The 16,479-nt window shown below is 33.8% G+C and overlaps 3 protein-coding genes across 4 annotated transcripts; all 3 read right to left on the bottom strand.

Annotated features, from left to right (window-relative positions):
- Positions 1 to 816: 816 nt before the first annotated feature.
- Positions 817 to 2,098, bottom strand: LOC117919363 (alkane hydroxylase MAH1-like). Its single transcript, XM_034836544.1, has 2 exons — positions 1,696 to 2,098; positions 817 to 1,325 (listed from the first exon to the last, which is right to left on the bottom strand). Exons 1-2 carry the CDS (start codon positions 2,096 to 2,098, stop codon positions 817 to 819), a joined length of 912 nt encoding a protein of 303 aa, XP_034692435.1.
- Positions 2,099 to 4,088: 1,990 nt separating this feature from the next.
- Positions 4,089 to 6,592, bottom strand: LOC117917427 (alkane hydroxylase MAH1-like). Of its 2 annotated transcripts, none has more exons than XR_004651689.1 (2): positions 4,908 to 6,592; positions 4,089 to 4,382 (listed from the first exon to the last, which is right to left on the bottom strand). XR_004651689.1 is itself a non-coding variant. In XM_034833705.1 (2 exons), the coding sequence occupies exon 1, from the start codon at positions 6,479 to 6,481 to the stop codon at positions 4,970 to 4,972; it is 1,512 nt and encodes a 503-aa protein (XP_034689596.1). In that variant the 5' UTR covers positions 6,482 to 6,592; the 3' UTR covers positions 4,089 to 4,382; positions 4,943 to 4,969. The 2 variants fall into 2 exon arrangements, 1 of the variants encoding a protein (XP_034689596.1); XM_034833705.1 differs by having other exon boundaries at positions 4,943 to 6,592.
- A 3,842-nt stretch (positions 6,593 to 10,434) lies between these two features.
- Positions 10,435 to 12,193, bottom strand: LOC117919050 (alkane hydroxylase MAH1-like). The gene has a single exon (XM_034836091.1). It carries the CDS (start codon positions 12,188 to 12,190, stop codon positions 10,622 to 10,624), a length of 1,569 nt encoding a protein of 522 aa, XP_034691982.1. The 5' UTR covers positions 12,191 to 12,193; the 3' UTR covers positions 10,435 to 10,621.
- Positions 12,194 to 16,479: the final 4,286 nt, after the last annotated feature.

Genomic DNA, 16,479 nt, shown 5'->3' with positions numbered 1-16,479 from the left:
ACTCATAATGCACCCAAGTCATATACAATGCAAGTGATATGAGATGTGTATGCTCAAATAATTGATTAATGCAAGAGAGATAATAAATGGGAAACTAAGAAATATAAATAAATAAATTTACAAATGAATCTCTATCTGTTATGTCATGTGATGCTTTTTAGGGCTTAATCCCAACATTTACAATTTTTGCAATATGAAATTCTAGCAAAGCCATAGTTGGAAATGTCTAACTTACATTGGTAGAAGCCATAGGGTCAAGTTTAAAGCTATAGTATCTTAAAAAAGAGAGGAGGGCAGGTTTAACTTGCATGACTGAACTGAAAATGCCATACATGTTGTAAAACAACATTCATTGCCTAAAAAAATAAATCATTAGGTGGCTTGTAACCATATATAATAAAAATAATAATAATATGCTAAAAAAAAATAAAAATTATTGATTTATTATATAATTATTTAAATAAAAATATTATAGTATAAGAATTTGTTTGGATTTTATAGCAATCATAAATTTGGGATTGATCTTACATGCATTTTCACTCCAACAGAATTGGCTACAGCTTGTTAGCTTGACCAATTAAGAAAATAAAGATTCTCAATCTATCAAACATAAAAAAAAATTTCTATCTAGAAAAGGAAAGGAAATTTTATTTTATGAAAAGTGCTATCTCAAACTTATCACCTGGATGGATACATTCGAGTAACATCTAATTGATAAGACCACACCTGGAACATACTTATTATGCTAGATGCAATATGGTTGCAACTAGTCAATAAGATCAGATTTAGAACCATGCAAATCCTATCGACTCTTGCTTAAGGCCATGTGTTTTTAATCCTAACCCTTAGACCATTTTTCATGTGAAGAACAATAGAAGCCTTAGGGGTCACAAGTTGGCCTTCCATTACTTGGACATGGTAATTATGGAGGATAACAGCTGCAACAGATTTTATTCGAGTAATAGCAGACTCCTTTCCTAGACATGCACTGAAAGCTAAGAACTTGTGTGATGGTACATGTTTGATCCCTCCTTTCTCTGTGATCCATCTTTGAGGCTTGAATTCAAGACAATCATTTCCCCAGACTGATGTCATTCTTCCCATTGCATATGCAGAAAATACGATCTTCATCTTGGAATTAACCTTGTGACCGCTTGGAAGGGTGTCTGGGTGGATACAGGTTCTGACCTGGAGAGGAGCTGGTGGGAATAGCCTTAGTGTTTCATATAAAGCTCCATGGAGATAAACCAGCTTATTTAGCTCTTCTTCCGTGAATATATGCAATTTATTGGCTTTGTTCACTGCAACTTTGATTTGAGTTCTTCCTTAATATTGGTTTCAACTGAAGGATTCTTTGAAAGTAGCCAGAAAAGCCATGTGAGAGCTGCACTAGTGGTGTCTTGCCCGGCCAATATGAGACCTAAGATGGCATCTCTCATATACTTATTGGTAGGTGTTGTCCCAAAGATCTCGGTTTCAGTCAGCTGATACTTTAAGGCATCAAAAGAGTCTTCATTTTCCTCAGGTCTCTTCCCTTTTCCCAGTTCTTCTTGCCTCATTGATATATATACTTTGCTACAATATGATCTAGAACTTCACAAGCTTTGCTTAGTTTCTTCTCCTTCCCACTGCCCAGCCACCTTTGTAACTTGAGAAAGCCTTCTGGCACAAGATGCCGGAAAAATATTGCTTTACCTGCATCGTCCAGAGCCTTTAAGAATGGGACTTCTGGGAATCCAAAGCAGAGGGAATTGGGGTTGTAGCTAGTAGCCGTTATGCAAGTAGCATCAAGCATAAGCCTCTGGAATACATCTTGTAAGTCCACCACTAGGTTTTGTTGGGATGCGTTATCGAGGACTGGAACCAGTTTATTCTCTAGAAAATCATGGTTGATTTTAGCCATGAACCTGTGGAACTGCTTGTGGTTGACAAAGCCTTGAGCAAGTCCTCGTATCTTCCTCCACTCGTCAAAATCAGAATTGAAAAGCCCATTTCCAAGAATCTTAAATATCCTCCTGAACTTTGGCCCTTTGGGATAGTTGGAAAAGTTTGTGCTCAAGACGTGGTGCACATTGTCAGGATTGCTTGTGGTCAACATGTCTATGTTAGCAAACTAAGCACCTTTGATTAGAATGGTGCCCTTGCTCAGTTCCAAAATTTTGGTATACTTCTCATGCATGCAGTGGAAGTGGAGTAAAATCATAGGCAACATTCCAACAATTGGCCAGTTCCACAGACGCCCATTTTTTTTGCATGAACAACAAACAAAGAGAAAGAAGATAATTGCTGAGAGGATTTCCAGATAGCTCAAGGATGCTACTAGAGGTTTAAACGTTTCATTGTCTTCAAGCTCTAAACAGGTACATATATAGGTCGATTTTTAGATTCCGTTTGTACTAGTGGCTTGCTGGACATTTGGTTGTTTGAAAAATTAAAGAAGGGTGATGCCAATCAAAAATTAATTTTCATCCTTTATCATTGCAATTGATGGCTGTTATTGATAATCTATCTTTTCTGTTTTGTCCTTGCACGAATTATTGATGCCCATTGTTAATATTATATACACCAGCATACGAGATTTCTTGTTAAGGCAATTGATGCCCATAACAGAAAAGATAGAACTGGACAAAGTTCATTATTCTAACAAGACAAGTTTTGGTTTGAATAAAATTGTGTTGCTTTCAAAATCAGTGCCAAGTGGTGGGCATTATTTGTTCTCTTTATCTGAAGATATCGTTTTTTAAAGCTATGAAAAATCTTGCATGTGATGTTATGTGGGTTTTGAGTACAACTTGTATGTGATGCAAGACACGTTACACAATGTGGATGGTGCCAAAATTTCATCCCTGACTTTTGGCAATGTTTCTAAGGTTTAGTTTTAGATATCTCTATTTTTGGCCTTTTTGAACAGCAAGTTGAAGCTATAAAACACTGCAGTTCCTTTTTCACCCATATTGAGAGAGTGTGGAGCTAGATTATGTGATCAAATAAGCTGAGTTGGAAAGACTAGGATGCATCTTCTTGCCAATCATGGTTATTTTGTTGGGGCCTATGTGACTTTCTCTGAGCAAGATAACCTGTGTTTAAGACAAAAACTACAAATAGTAATAATGGAGGAAATGACAAGTAATAGAAGAACCCAAGAGTTAAATGTAAACAATCATTCTAGGCATTATGCTGGAAAATTTTTAAGTGTCTGAATTCTTATTAATTTATATGAAGATCCTAAACAGAGCTACCAGAAAGAGACAGAACATGATTCTACCAAGAAATATTTACTAATACAAACAAATTAAACAAAAGAATTGTGGTTGGCTTTAAAGTTTTTACAAAGAAAGAAAAGGATGATGTAAAATGTACACCTCATGAGTTTTTTGGCTTAAAAAGTGCGAAAAGTCTAATTGATTGTGTCCCCTAAATTTTCAAAGCCTGAAGGTATTTTAAGGTGTTTCTTGTGTAATTTTTTCAGTGCTACCCCAATGATCTAAATGCACATGATTCATATCTATTGTGCTCACTGGTGGTTTGTCTTGGCAACCTGTTAATGGTTTGGCTCATTATGTCCACATGAAGGGTGCTTTAGAGCCTGTTTGGATATGAAAATGGAGATGATTTTTTTTTTCTTTTTTGGAAATGCTCAATCTTTTTGAGATGTAAAGTGTAAACAATAACTATATTAAATAAATGATTTTTGGATTGTTTTCAATTCTTAGATCGCTTATTTTTTTAATAGAAATTTTAAAAATATTTTGAGATGTTCTAAGGATGACTTATTTTTAGAAAATATTTTTGAATCATTTAAAAAAACCTTACCACCAATCATGTTTTTTTTTTTTTGTCTAATTTTCATTATATTTTCCCCAAAACAGATAACGGTTTTATTTCCTCCATCAAACATACCCCAAGTTTTTTCTTTCTTTCTTTCGTTTTTCCCCCCTTTTCCAAATTAATTGATAGATCAATGGTGGCCATTTGTATGTGTTTTAAGTTAGGCTCACTCTCCATTTTCAGAGCTGTTCTCACTCTCGCTCTCACAATCAAGAAATGGTGTTGAAGGTCCAGTTGTGGCAGAGGAAGCTGTAATACAATTTGAGAAATCCTTGCTTCAATCTATTCAAGGAGACTATTCTTCATGTTCCCTAGGATACATTTCAGCAAAAAAGAAAAGAAAATAAAAGCATGCTTAATGTGTATTTGAAGCATTGCTTTGGAGTGCTAGCAATTCTCTATGATTAAGTATCATATGATTAAGTATCTATTGGTCTCTTTTCTTTATTCCACTACCACCCTTTCTGGCCCTCTCTCGCCTTTCACTCTGCTCCACTCTTCAAACTCTTGATACTGCATCGTCCCTTGTGGCTAGCCTTCTACAGATAAGAACCCTACAAAAACAATAAGTGGAGCAATGTTTAGTTTATACCAGATGGTTGTGGTCTTACCATTTTCTGAGATAAACCCAATCGATGTTTGTTCCCTATTTTCTATATTGAGCAAACAATGCCCTTGCAGTTTCTCCATAATCTGCCTTATAAGATTGTGATTACTGTTTTCCCAACTTTTTTTGACTTAAAAAACAAACTGATAGGATCAAAATTGTTTAATTTTCTCTGTTCCCTGCCACTCTAAGCCAAGTAAACAATGTCATTAGGCTTCTACCTGTTTAAAATACCTTTCTTGCATATTATAGAAGAGGTGCTTTGGGTGAAAGATCTAAATAGTTTTTACATTCACTTCCATGATTTGGTAAAACCACATTCCCCCGTTTCAAACTCAAATTGAATTGGGAGGGCACTTTTGCTTGTCCATGACCAATTTGTAAAATTCTTCTTTTTCCATTCGGTCAGTGCAGAGGCAAAGCAGATATTTTGGTTACAACAGTAAGTGCATTAAGATAAATATGATCTTACAGTTTGATAAATGAAGCCATTCAGGTGAGACTCACCATGCACCCTGCAGTATTGTCAATTCATCACCATCTCTTGGTAACTCTAACCATTAATTCATGCTTCATGTGAAGAATAATTGAAACATTAGGAGCCACAGGATGACCTTGCACCAGTTGAACATTGTAATTATGGATTATAGCAGCTGCAACTGCCTTCATTTGAGTGAAAGCTACCCCCTTCCCTAGACAAGTCCTTGGACCAGCATTGAATGCAAAGAACTTGTAAGATGGCTCATACTTAATACCTCCTTGCTCTGTGATCCATCTCTCTGGCTTGAGCTCAAAGCAATCTTTTCCCCATATTGTTGTCATTCTACCCATTGCATACAAGGAAAATAAGATCTTCATCTTTGGATGAACCCTGTGGCCACTCGGTAGGACATCTGCTTGATGAGGGGCTTTGTGCTGGAATGGAACAGGTGGGTAGAGTCTTAATGTTTCACACAATGCACCATGGAGATATACTAGTTTATTTAGCTCTTCTGTTCTGAAGATATGCCATTTCTGATCTTCTTTCTCTGGTATGGTTTCTTTGAGTTCTTCTCTAATCTTGGCTTCCACTAATGGATTCTTTGAAACAAGCCAGAAAAACCAGGTGAGAGCTGCACTAGTAGTGTCTCGCCCTGCGAGCAGGAAATTCACAATGGTGTCTCTCAAAAACTTATTGGATTTCAACTCCATGGTACTGTCTTCATTCATGTATGATGTTAAAAGATCGGTGCCCTCTTCATCTTCTTGCAATTTGGTAATTCCTTTGCTTAGTTCTTCATGTTTCATTGATATATATTCAGCTATAACATTATCTATGGTTTCCCAACCTTTGCTTAACTTCTTCTCTACTCCAATCCCCAGCCACCTTTGTAATTTCCAGAGACTTTCAGGTACAACATGCCGGAAAAATATGGCTTCTTCAACATCATCCATGGCCTTTGCGAATAGGACTCTTGGGAATTCAATGGAGAGACATTTGGTGTCGAAGCCAGTGATCAATTTGCAGGTGGTATCAAATGTAAACCTCTGGAACAGATCTTGCAAGTCCACCAACAGACCCTGCTTGGACACATGCTCAAGAACTGGAATTAGTCCTTCATCCACCTTATTCTGGGTAGTCTTCACCAGGAACTGCTGGAACTGCCGGTCATTGATCAACACTTGAGCTAGTTTTCTTTGTTTCCTCCATAGATCCGAGTCAGAATTGAAAATCCCCTCTCCCAAAACATCAAAAATCTTCAAGAACTCAGGCCCCTTGGGAAAATTAGAGAAGTTAGTGCTCATTATATAATGCACATTGGCAGGATCACTGGTGATCAGCATGTCCATGTTAGCAAACCAAGGTCCTTTCAGTAGGAAAGTGCCGCTGCTTTGCTCTAGAACTTCAGTACATCTGTCCTGAATCTGCTGAATGTTGCGAAAAATCCATGGAAGCATTCCAACAAGTGGCCAGTTCCAGGGAAGCACGTTGCTGTTGCTTAGTCGATGAAGGAGGAGAAAGCAAATGACTGCCAAGAGGATTTCAGGGTAGCCAATTGAAGCCATCAGAGCTGCAAATGCTTGTGGAATTGATCAACACTACTACCAGGTATGGGGAAAAAATTTGCTGGATTTTCCAGCCTTTTGCACTGTTCACCATATCTTTTGCATCTTTTGTATCATCTCTATCAAATATAGGCCACACATTAATAGCCATATTAGTATACCTAATGTGACATTGGGTCATGTGCAGTGTTTGGGATCTGTTGTCTGAGTTTAAGTCCAAAATAATCCATTTGTTGAAAAAAATGGTAAGAATAGTACCATCTCAAAATATTTGTCAAAGTAATCTTTCGTATCCACGTAAATATCCAAATAGATTTTTTTTAAGTGTAAAAACCACCGTTGGTAACCGTGGTTTTAAAGTTTCAGAAATATCCTTAAAACCACAGTTATAGATTGTGGTTTTATAATTTTCCTTAGAATCGCAATTAGTAACTGTGGTTTCAAAATTATTTTTAATCCACTCCCATTTTAATGGTAATTTTTTTATATCATAATAACCATAAAACCACGATTAGTAAGGAATAACCTAAAATCATAATCATGACATTATTTTTTATATGAAAATAAAAATTTTAAATAATATAAACAATTTGTTTAGTTATTTTAAAATTTAGAAATAATATGAAAAAATAATTTTCTTTAATTCATATGTGATAAAATTCATAAAACAAATAAATATTTTATCAACCATAAATATAAAAATTTTGATGGGAATGCATGTAGGTGAAATTATTTTCTCAAAATTTCAAGGAAAATATGAAATATATATATATATATATATATATATATATATATATATATATATATATATATATATATATATAATTTTAAAACAGTCGTAAAGAAAAAATTTATTAAGGATAATTTGTAAAGAAAATAGTTTTAAACTGACAATGGAAAATTGTAAGAAATTTTCTCCATTTCGAAACGAACTTTAAGAAAATTTGGTACATCGTTAAGAAATTTTGGTACATCCATAATTTACATTAAAATTAACAATAAAAAAACAAAATTCTAAAATCTCATTTTTTTAGTTGATGTATGGTTATATAAGTTCTCCTTAAAGATATTTGTGAAACCACAGTCTATAACTATAATTTTTAGGATATTTTTAAAACCACAGTTACTAACTGTGGTTTTATGGTTATTATGATAAAAAATATTTTAAAAATAATATTAAAATCATAATACCATTAAAATGGGGGTGGATTAAAAATAATTTTGAAACCACAGTTAGTAACTGTGGTTTCAAGAAAAATTGTAAAACTATAGTTACAAATTGTGATTTTAAGGATATTTCTAAAATTTTTAAAATCACAGTCACCAATAATAGTTTTTTACACAAAAAAAAAAATAATTATGTGGATGGTTATGTGGATACAAAATATTACTTTGACAAATATTTTGAAATGAATACTATTCTTACAATATTTTTTACACCAATGGATTATTTTGGACCTAAACTCCTGTTATACTCAAATTTTAAAATGCATGGTAATTTGAAAAATAATCTTGAATGGTAATCAGGTATGACTAACCAGAGAAACAATCAATTACAAGGAAAAAGATAACATGTGGTTGATTAAAAGTTCTCCCTTTTCGTTCTTATGCATATCCTTATCATGTTGTGTCAGCATGAGTATGTTAGGCAAAGTTGAAGAGACAGATATCATAATTTTATATACATGGGCCACACACCAAATACATTGGTATCTTAGTTTGTTGCATGCTCTTCAGTATGCATGTATGTAATATAGTTTAAGACTAACCTTGGAGCCCACATAAAAGGCTAGATAATTAATTTCTTAGGGAGTAATTATAATAATAAGTTTCTTTATATAATAACATGTGCATCTCTTTTGTGGGAAATTTCTAAAAGCTTCCTATTCATTAGGGTTGGCCTTGATTTTGTTGGGGTAAAGTTTTGAAAGTCTGCTCAGAGTAAAGTTTTACCAATAGGGTAGACATTTGAAATAAATCCTAAACCTCTAAACCCTAAACTATCTGCTGATTTACTTTTTAGAAATTTTTTATCTGTTTTTATATTTACAAAAAAAATTATATTTGAATAAGATTGAAAAACATATTTCATTCTTATAACTTTAAAGTGTAAGAAGGTATCTATTTATATATATATATAAAATATGGTTTGGGTTATATTTTCATATTTTATTGAAAGGGCATTACTAATCAAGACATATCATAAGCACCCCGGTTTCATCTCGGTCTCATTGTTTGGTATTTGACCTTCTATTGCCTTGTACCTTATATATGGTCTTGTTGCTTTAGATCTTTGATTCCATTGCTTTGTTATGTTAGTCCTATTTTTTTTTAGGTTGATAATATTTGTTTATACCTTGGTTTTATTTGTCAGTATCATTATTCAATAATTTAGATTAAACGTTCGGTATGATACCGATAATATAGATTCTTGATTCTTCCATATAATATATATATAACTTACCCTTGGCTTGGTTCATTCATGGGGATTTTTATTCCATCTTATCCTGTCACCAGAATGCATCCAAACCACACACTAGTGAAGTTCATATCTTGAAGCCCATGTGCGTGGTCCACCTACTTGTGTAGGTTGGAAAGTTGTTTATTTATTTTTTCAATAATTGCTTCTTCTCTAGATAGCTCATATCAAAGCCATGTTTGGCATTCAATTTGAATTGGAAGATCACTTTATCTCTTCCAATTAATGGACATTTTCATTCCATGGTACAAAAGAGGATAATTTTAATTAATTGTCACGCTAATTATTTATACAAATTTTCAATGTTTTAAAAATCGGATAGACTGTATAAAGGTAATTAATTATCACATTTTTTTTCCTAAAGTGCCCCTAAAAAATATTTATTTATAATAAGTATATTTAATTAAATTATTTCTTTTGAACTCCTTTTGCACTATAAGATGATGATAAGGAGAATGAGGGCTACATATCATAAAAAATATCTTAAAATATAGCAAACTATATATATATATATTTTAAATACTTGCTTAGAGCATCCTCTTGATTATTGAAAATATTGGAAATTTGAGGCTAGGTTCTTCCGTTGAGAAATGCTTTTGATCACAAAGTGCTTTGTTGAATTCTTCTTTCGTTGTGACTAGTAGCCTACCGTGGGAAGAGAATTGCCCCACTATCGCCAACAAGCTGAGGTCGTGGAACCTATTGGGTCACCTTTACGGGGCCTTGGTCCCATGCCTAGGCGGCCTGACCCAAATGGATCTAGTAAACTGCCCCATGGGAGGATAAGCTGAAGTGAGCCCATATAGCATGCAATATCCCAACCCGTTTGAGCGGGTTTGGGCAAGTATTTTCAATAATTGGGTTGAGTGTTTTCAATTTAAACTCAATTTCGGTTGGGTTGGGCCAAGGTTTGGGCAACTCAAACCTAACCCCAATCCGATTTAATGTTTTTATAATATTTTGATATATATTATCTTATATAATAATATTTATTTTCTTTTTAAAATTTTAATAAAAAATATCAAAGTATGTTATATAATTTTTTTTTTCATTGTTTTAGAAAGATATATAAATTTATTTTTATTGTTATTGACATTTTGTTTTATTTACTATTTAAATTTTCATATATATATATATATATAAATGAATTTTGAATTATGCAACTTTATCAACCCAACCAATCTAGGTATAGTCTTATTAATTTGAATTCAACTTGAATTTAGAAAAATGAAATTGTGTTAAACTTGGATTGAGTTAGAGGTCGATATTGGGTTGGACTCAGATTGATTATTTTTTAATTTTGGATTGAATTTGGGCTAGCCATCAATATTCCTCCACATAGTCCTCAAGTTCATGGATACGGTCCTTAATGAAAAGTAAGAAGTTGGTATATGTAATTTGATGGATGTTGAAAAATGGGGTTGATTGTGGGAAAAGTTTATTTTTCTATGATAAAGACAAAATATCAATATTGTGGGAAAAGTTTATTTTTCTGTAATAAAGACAAAATGCGAAGCAATGACAGATCAATTTATAAAGTGACTACACTTTGAGATTGAAATAAACGTAAACTTAAGCACCAGGATAGCTAGATGGTTTTTCATGCATACAACAGAGATCAAACAACACAACAATTTTTTTCGTGGAAAAGTTAAAATTTCTCAACCCCATCTCTTGCTAACCCTAACCATTAACCCATGCTTCATGTAAAGAATAATGGAAACATTGGGGGCCACATGGTGACCTTCCACCACCTGAACATGGTAGTTATGGATTATCGTGGCCGCGACTGCCTTCATTTGAGTGAAAGCTACCTCCTTCCCTAGACAAGTCCTCGGACCAGCATTGAATGCGAAGAACTTGTATGAGGGTTCATGCTTGATCCTTCCTGTCTCTGAAATCCACCTCTCTGGCTTGAATTCTAAGGAGTCTGTACCCCATATGGAAGTCATTCTGCCCATTGCATACAAAGAAAACAATATCTTCATCTTTGGATCAACCCTATGCCCACTTGGGAGCATGTCCGGTTGGAGAGGAGCCTTGTGTTGGAATGGAACAGGTGGGTAGAGCCTTAATGTTTCACACAATGCGGCATGCAGATAAACCAGCTTGTTTAGCGCTTCTGTCTTGAATGTGTGTCGTCCTTTTTTATCCTCTTTTTCTGGTATAGCTGATTCGAGTTCTTCTCTGATCTTGGATTCTACTAATGGGTTCTTGGAAACAAGCCAGAAAAACCAGGTGAGAGCTGAACTGGTAGTGTCCCGTCCCGCGATCATGAAATTTAGAATGGTGTCTCTAAGAAATTTATGGTCACATTTCAACCCCATGGTGATATCTTCACTCATATACGACGTTAACAGATCGACACCATCTTCCTCTTCTTGCAAGTTGATGATTCCTTTACTTAATTCGTCTCGTTTCATTGATATATATTCAGCTATAGTATGATCTAGGGTTTCCCAAGCTTTTTGGTGTTTCTTCTCTTTTCCAATCCCTAGCCACCTTTGTAGTCTCCAAAGGGTTTCAGGCAAGACATGACGATGAAGTATAGCTTCTTCAGCATCTTCCAAGGCTGTGGCGAATGGAACTTCAGGTAATTCAATGGAGAGGCATTTGGAGTCGAAGCCGGTCACCAACATGCATGTGGTATCAAAAGTAAGCCTTTGGAACACGTCCTGCAAGTCCATCGCTCGGTCTTCTTGTTCCGACAGATAATCAAGTATTGGAAGAAGCCCTTTCTCCACTTTATTCTGGGTGATTTTCCCAAGAAACCGGTACAACCGCACATTGTTGATCATCAGTTGACCGAGTTTTCTTTGTTTACGCCATGACTCGGCGTCGGAATTGAAAATCCCATCGCCCAAAAAATCAAAAATCTTGCTGAACTCAGACCCTTTTGGGAAATTCGAGAAGTGACTGCTCATAATGTAGTGCACATTGGCAGGATCAGCGGTGACTAGAAGATCCATGTTACAGAACCAAGGTCCTTTGACTAGAAAAGTGCACCCACTTTTCTCTAGAATATCGGTAACCCTATCGTGGATGCGGTGGAGGTGAAGGAAGACGCTCGGAAACATTCCGAGAAGGGGCCAGTTCCATGGCAGATCATTTATGTTCCAGAATCTACCAAGAATGATAAAGAAAATGACTGCCAAGAGGATTTCAGGGTAGCCCAGTAAAGCCATTAGAGCTGCACTTTGCTTAGAGCTAGGGTTTGTCGGCTCTACCATACCATATTTGTAGTGCATTGAGGACCCCTGCGGGGGGAGAAGCAATTATTATTGATTTTATTGGGTGATGCAGATGCTAACCGAACCATAATTACAACGCATTGGTTGGCTAATGGGAGTATGTGGTTGGATGTCTTCTGATCCCACGTCTGAATTGGTAACTATTTAGGCAACTACCCATCACCCAACACTGTTAGATTTTGAAGGATTTTAATTAAGGAAATATGATACAACTTGTACTACTGGCCATCAACCTATATAATTGAATCTGAATTGTTAATAAATGTACAAAGAAATGAAATCAAAGTCTAACAAAATAATATAAAAAATTGAGACCTACTCACAAAAAAGAAGAGACAATTTACTTTTTGATACCATGAAAATAACCCATACATTTATACTTTGTCAATAATTTTCGACATCTAGATAGTTGAAGTTGTACAGAAACACAGAGATTAGGAGAAAATTTTTCAGTCATAAATATTTTTGCATGTGTTAATTCATATTCTCGATCACCTACCAACCGTGTTGGCTTCAGGGTAGGCATCATTGCCACTGTTAGTGTAGGACAAGTTTTCAGTCTTTCAGGCTAATGGTAGCTAGGAGATCAATTTGGCCTGCTGCTGTATCTATATAGACACTATTCATATTTAAGATCATAGTAAGTATCAACCAAACCTCCAAACCTATAATTGTAATTGTCATAACCCCACTCCAGTAATATTTTAGAATTCTATTTGAATTCCACCATTTCCTCCTCTGGCACCACATTTAAAAAAAAAAAAAAAAAATCAAAATACATGTGTGGAATTGTGCCATTCCTTCATCTTAATCCACGCTCACCCAAAAAATTCTAACCCTAATTTCACCTTTCTTCCCCATCATCCCTACCACCTTTTTTTCATTCTCCATTTTATTTTCTTAATTTCCTTTTGCACCCATTTAGCCCTAGTTGTTGTAATTGTTTGTGGCTATGACTATTCCTCTTCAGTCTTTTTTTTTTTTTTTTTTTTTACTTTCTTTTTCCTTTTTGAATTTGAAATGAGGGAGAAGATGGAAATGAATGAAAGAAAATAAAATAAAGTGAGGAAAGAAAAAGGGTGATGGAAATTTAGAGTAGGTTTCAAATTTCATAACCACCCTTTTGTTGTTGGTTTGTTTATCCTTTTTGCTCATGCTACACATTTCAATCAAATTTTTGTGTTAGCTTGGCATACTATATTGCTTTGGCAAGTATCATCTTTTCTTTTATATCATTAAATATATTCAATAAATTTAAATATATTTTCAAGTTGTCATACATATTCTTTTCTTTAATAAAATAACTTTAATATGGATATTAATATATGCTTTATTGCTTTTTCCTTTTTTTTTTTTTTTTAAGTTTTTTCAATATTTTTATGAGTTTTAAATAATTTCGGTTCGACTTATATTTGTTCTCCAAACTCCTATTTGATATTTTTTAATAGTTTTCTTTATAAATAACTAACCATTGATATTTCACAGTTTTTGATATTTTAATTATTTATTGGATCTACTCTTTGAAAAAAATTAAGAATTTTGATATTGGGTTGATTGCTATCAATATTATTGTGATAATAGTTGAACCAAGACTATAATTTCTTAGTATATTAGAATTATTTTATTAATATTTGAGTTTGGTTTTCCTTAGGATTTGGAAGACTTGTACTTTTATTAGGAATTTTGTTTTTATTAGAATTAGGTATATATATATATATATATATATATATATATGATAATTTTTTTTTAATAATTATTTGTTTTTTTTCCTCATAGCTTTTTCCTTTTTATATGGAGAAATTATTCTTGTGTTGGAGAACGTTTGTTTGGTTGCTTATATTTGATATTAGAGTTTGATGATTAAAGATGCAAACACCAAAGTTAATCATAAAATCCAACTGGAATTTCTAGTCTTTGAGGAGTGAGGGCCTAGACGCAATTATTTTTTGAGTAGAAGATGCTTTTAGAGTAGTATATCAAGGATTTGTGGTCTTAGTAGACACAACTCACACTAGTACAAAAAGAATAGTTTGACAAATCTAGAAATAGAGAATTGATGGAGGTCTTTACCTCTAGTGGAAACCATTTTTTAGAAGATTGTAAATGCAACCACGGCAAAAAGTGTGGGACATCTTGATGAATATCAACAAAAGAGTACAAAATGTGAGAAATGTTCAATTACAAACTTTGAGAAGGCAATTTGAGCTTCTTTAGATAAAGAAAACAAAAAGAGTTTGACTATTCTTGTGAATGCTAACTCTTACAAATTAGAAGTGATCTAATGGCAAAAACATTTTAAATCTCTAAGTTACGGAGAATCTTTTTGAATATCAACCTTGTAACTTGAGTATAAGGTAGCAACTTTTGAAGAATCAAAAGATTTTAATACCATGACATTGGATGAATGGATAAATTCCTTTCACGCTCATGAAAAACATTTAGATGTAGTATTATTCTAAATTGAGGTGGAATAAGCACTACAAAGCTAATGGGATCTTAAAAAAAAAATAAAAAAGAAGTCTTAAATAATTTTGAGTCAAGTAAGAAAGATCATAATTTTAAAGCTAATATTGTTGAAGAAGAGAAATGTGAAAATTTAGAAACTCTATTATCAATATATGCAATGTTGCAGAAGAAGAAAACAAAAATGTATAATTTTTACTTACAGGGTTGTAACAATTATATGTATTGGAAAGATAAGTTTGGATTAATCCAATGGCTAAGACTTGGGAGAACGTCTAGTTAAAGATGGAACTTGTGTTGGAATGGACCATGGGTAGAGCCTTAGGCTATTGGTTACTAGAAAATGTGGGGGAAAATATCAAAGAAAGAAAATAAAGAGGAAAAAAAAAAGAAAAAAGAAAAAATGAAACAAAATAAAAAATAGATTATTTTTATATAATACTTTAAATGCATTTTACTATTTTTATGTAAAAATTAAATAAAATATAAAATATATAATTTTTTTATTAATTTTAATTATATTTGTTTTTTTTTTTTACACCTTTCATAATACAATTAAAATAGAATAATTTCTATTATTTATTTATCTTTTCTTAATACTTCATATGAATCAAATATAACTTTAAAATGTTTCCCACACTCATATATCGATTTTTATCCTACTTTTCGAGAACAACTGATTGGAGTTCTTGTCTGATCTTGTATTCTACCAATGGGTTCTTGGAAACAAGCCAGAAAACTAGGTGAAAGTCGAACTAGCAGTGGCCCGTCCCGCGATCATGAAATTTAGAATGGTGTCTCTGAGAAACTTATGGTCACATTTCAAACCCATGGCGTTATTTTCACTCATCTATGAACTTAACAGATCGACACCATCTTCATCTTCTTGCAATAATTGGGGATTCCTTTGCTTAATTCTTCTTGTTTCGTTGATATATATTCATTTATAGTACGATCTAGGGTTTCCCAATCTTTCTGGAGTTTATTCTCTTTTCCAATCCCTGACCACCTTTGTAGTCTCCACAGGGTTCAGGTAAAGCATGGCGGTAAAATAAAGCTTCTTTAACATCTTCCAAGGCTGTCACGAATGGAACTTGAGGGAACTCAATGGAGAGGCATTAGGCGTGGAAGTCGGTCGCTAACATGTAGGTGGTATCAAATGTAAGCCTTTGGAACAAGTCCTGCAAGTCCACCACTAGGCCTTGCTTCGACCGATGCTCAAGAATCCGAACAAGCCCATTCTCCACTCTATTCTGGGTGATTTTCGCAAGAAACAAGTGCAACCGCGCATGGTTTATTGTCAATTGAGCGAGTTTTCTTTGGTTCCGCCATGATTATGTGTCCAAATTGAAAATCCCATTACCGAAGACATTAAATATCTTCGTGGACTCGGACCCGTTTGGAAAATTAATAGAGAAGTTACCGTTCTTAATGTAGTGCACACATAGATGAAAATGTTGATAAATTTCATGGAAATATCGATGAAATTTTGGATATCGGAAGTGGTCAATACGAGATTGATCAGTCTTTGTTGGTTAGCCGATATATCCTCGATATTTCCATCAATATTTTTGCGCTCCTCTTACCTTTTTGCTTGATCAACTCGATCAAAGTATAAAAATGATTTAACTTTGCACAGAAAGGGGATTCCAACCTGGGTTAAAAGGAATCCATTCATCTAAAGCACAATGATATTCATTTTGATACTAAAACACTATTACCATGTAATACGTGTGAATTGTTCTCATCCAATAAAATCAAAGATTTCTTATCCTAATTCTTAGTGTGCACTTCCAAAATTCATA

The sequence above is a fragment of the Vitis riparia genome, chromosome 7, assembly GCF_004353265.1.
Source record: "Vitis riparia cultivar Riparia Gloire de Montpellier isolate 1030 chromosome 7, EGFV_Vit.rip_1.0, whole genome shotgun sequence".
NCBI classification, from domain to species: domain Eukaryota; kingdom Viridiplantae; phylum Streptophyta; class Magnoliopsida; order Vitales; family Vitaceae; genus Vitis; species Vitis riparia.
Note: the sequence above shows the minus strand (reverse complement) of the source record. Positions and strands in the feature narration are given on the sequence as shown.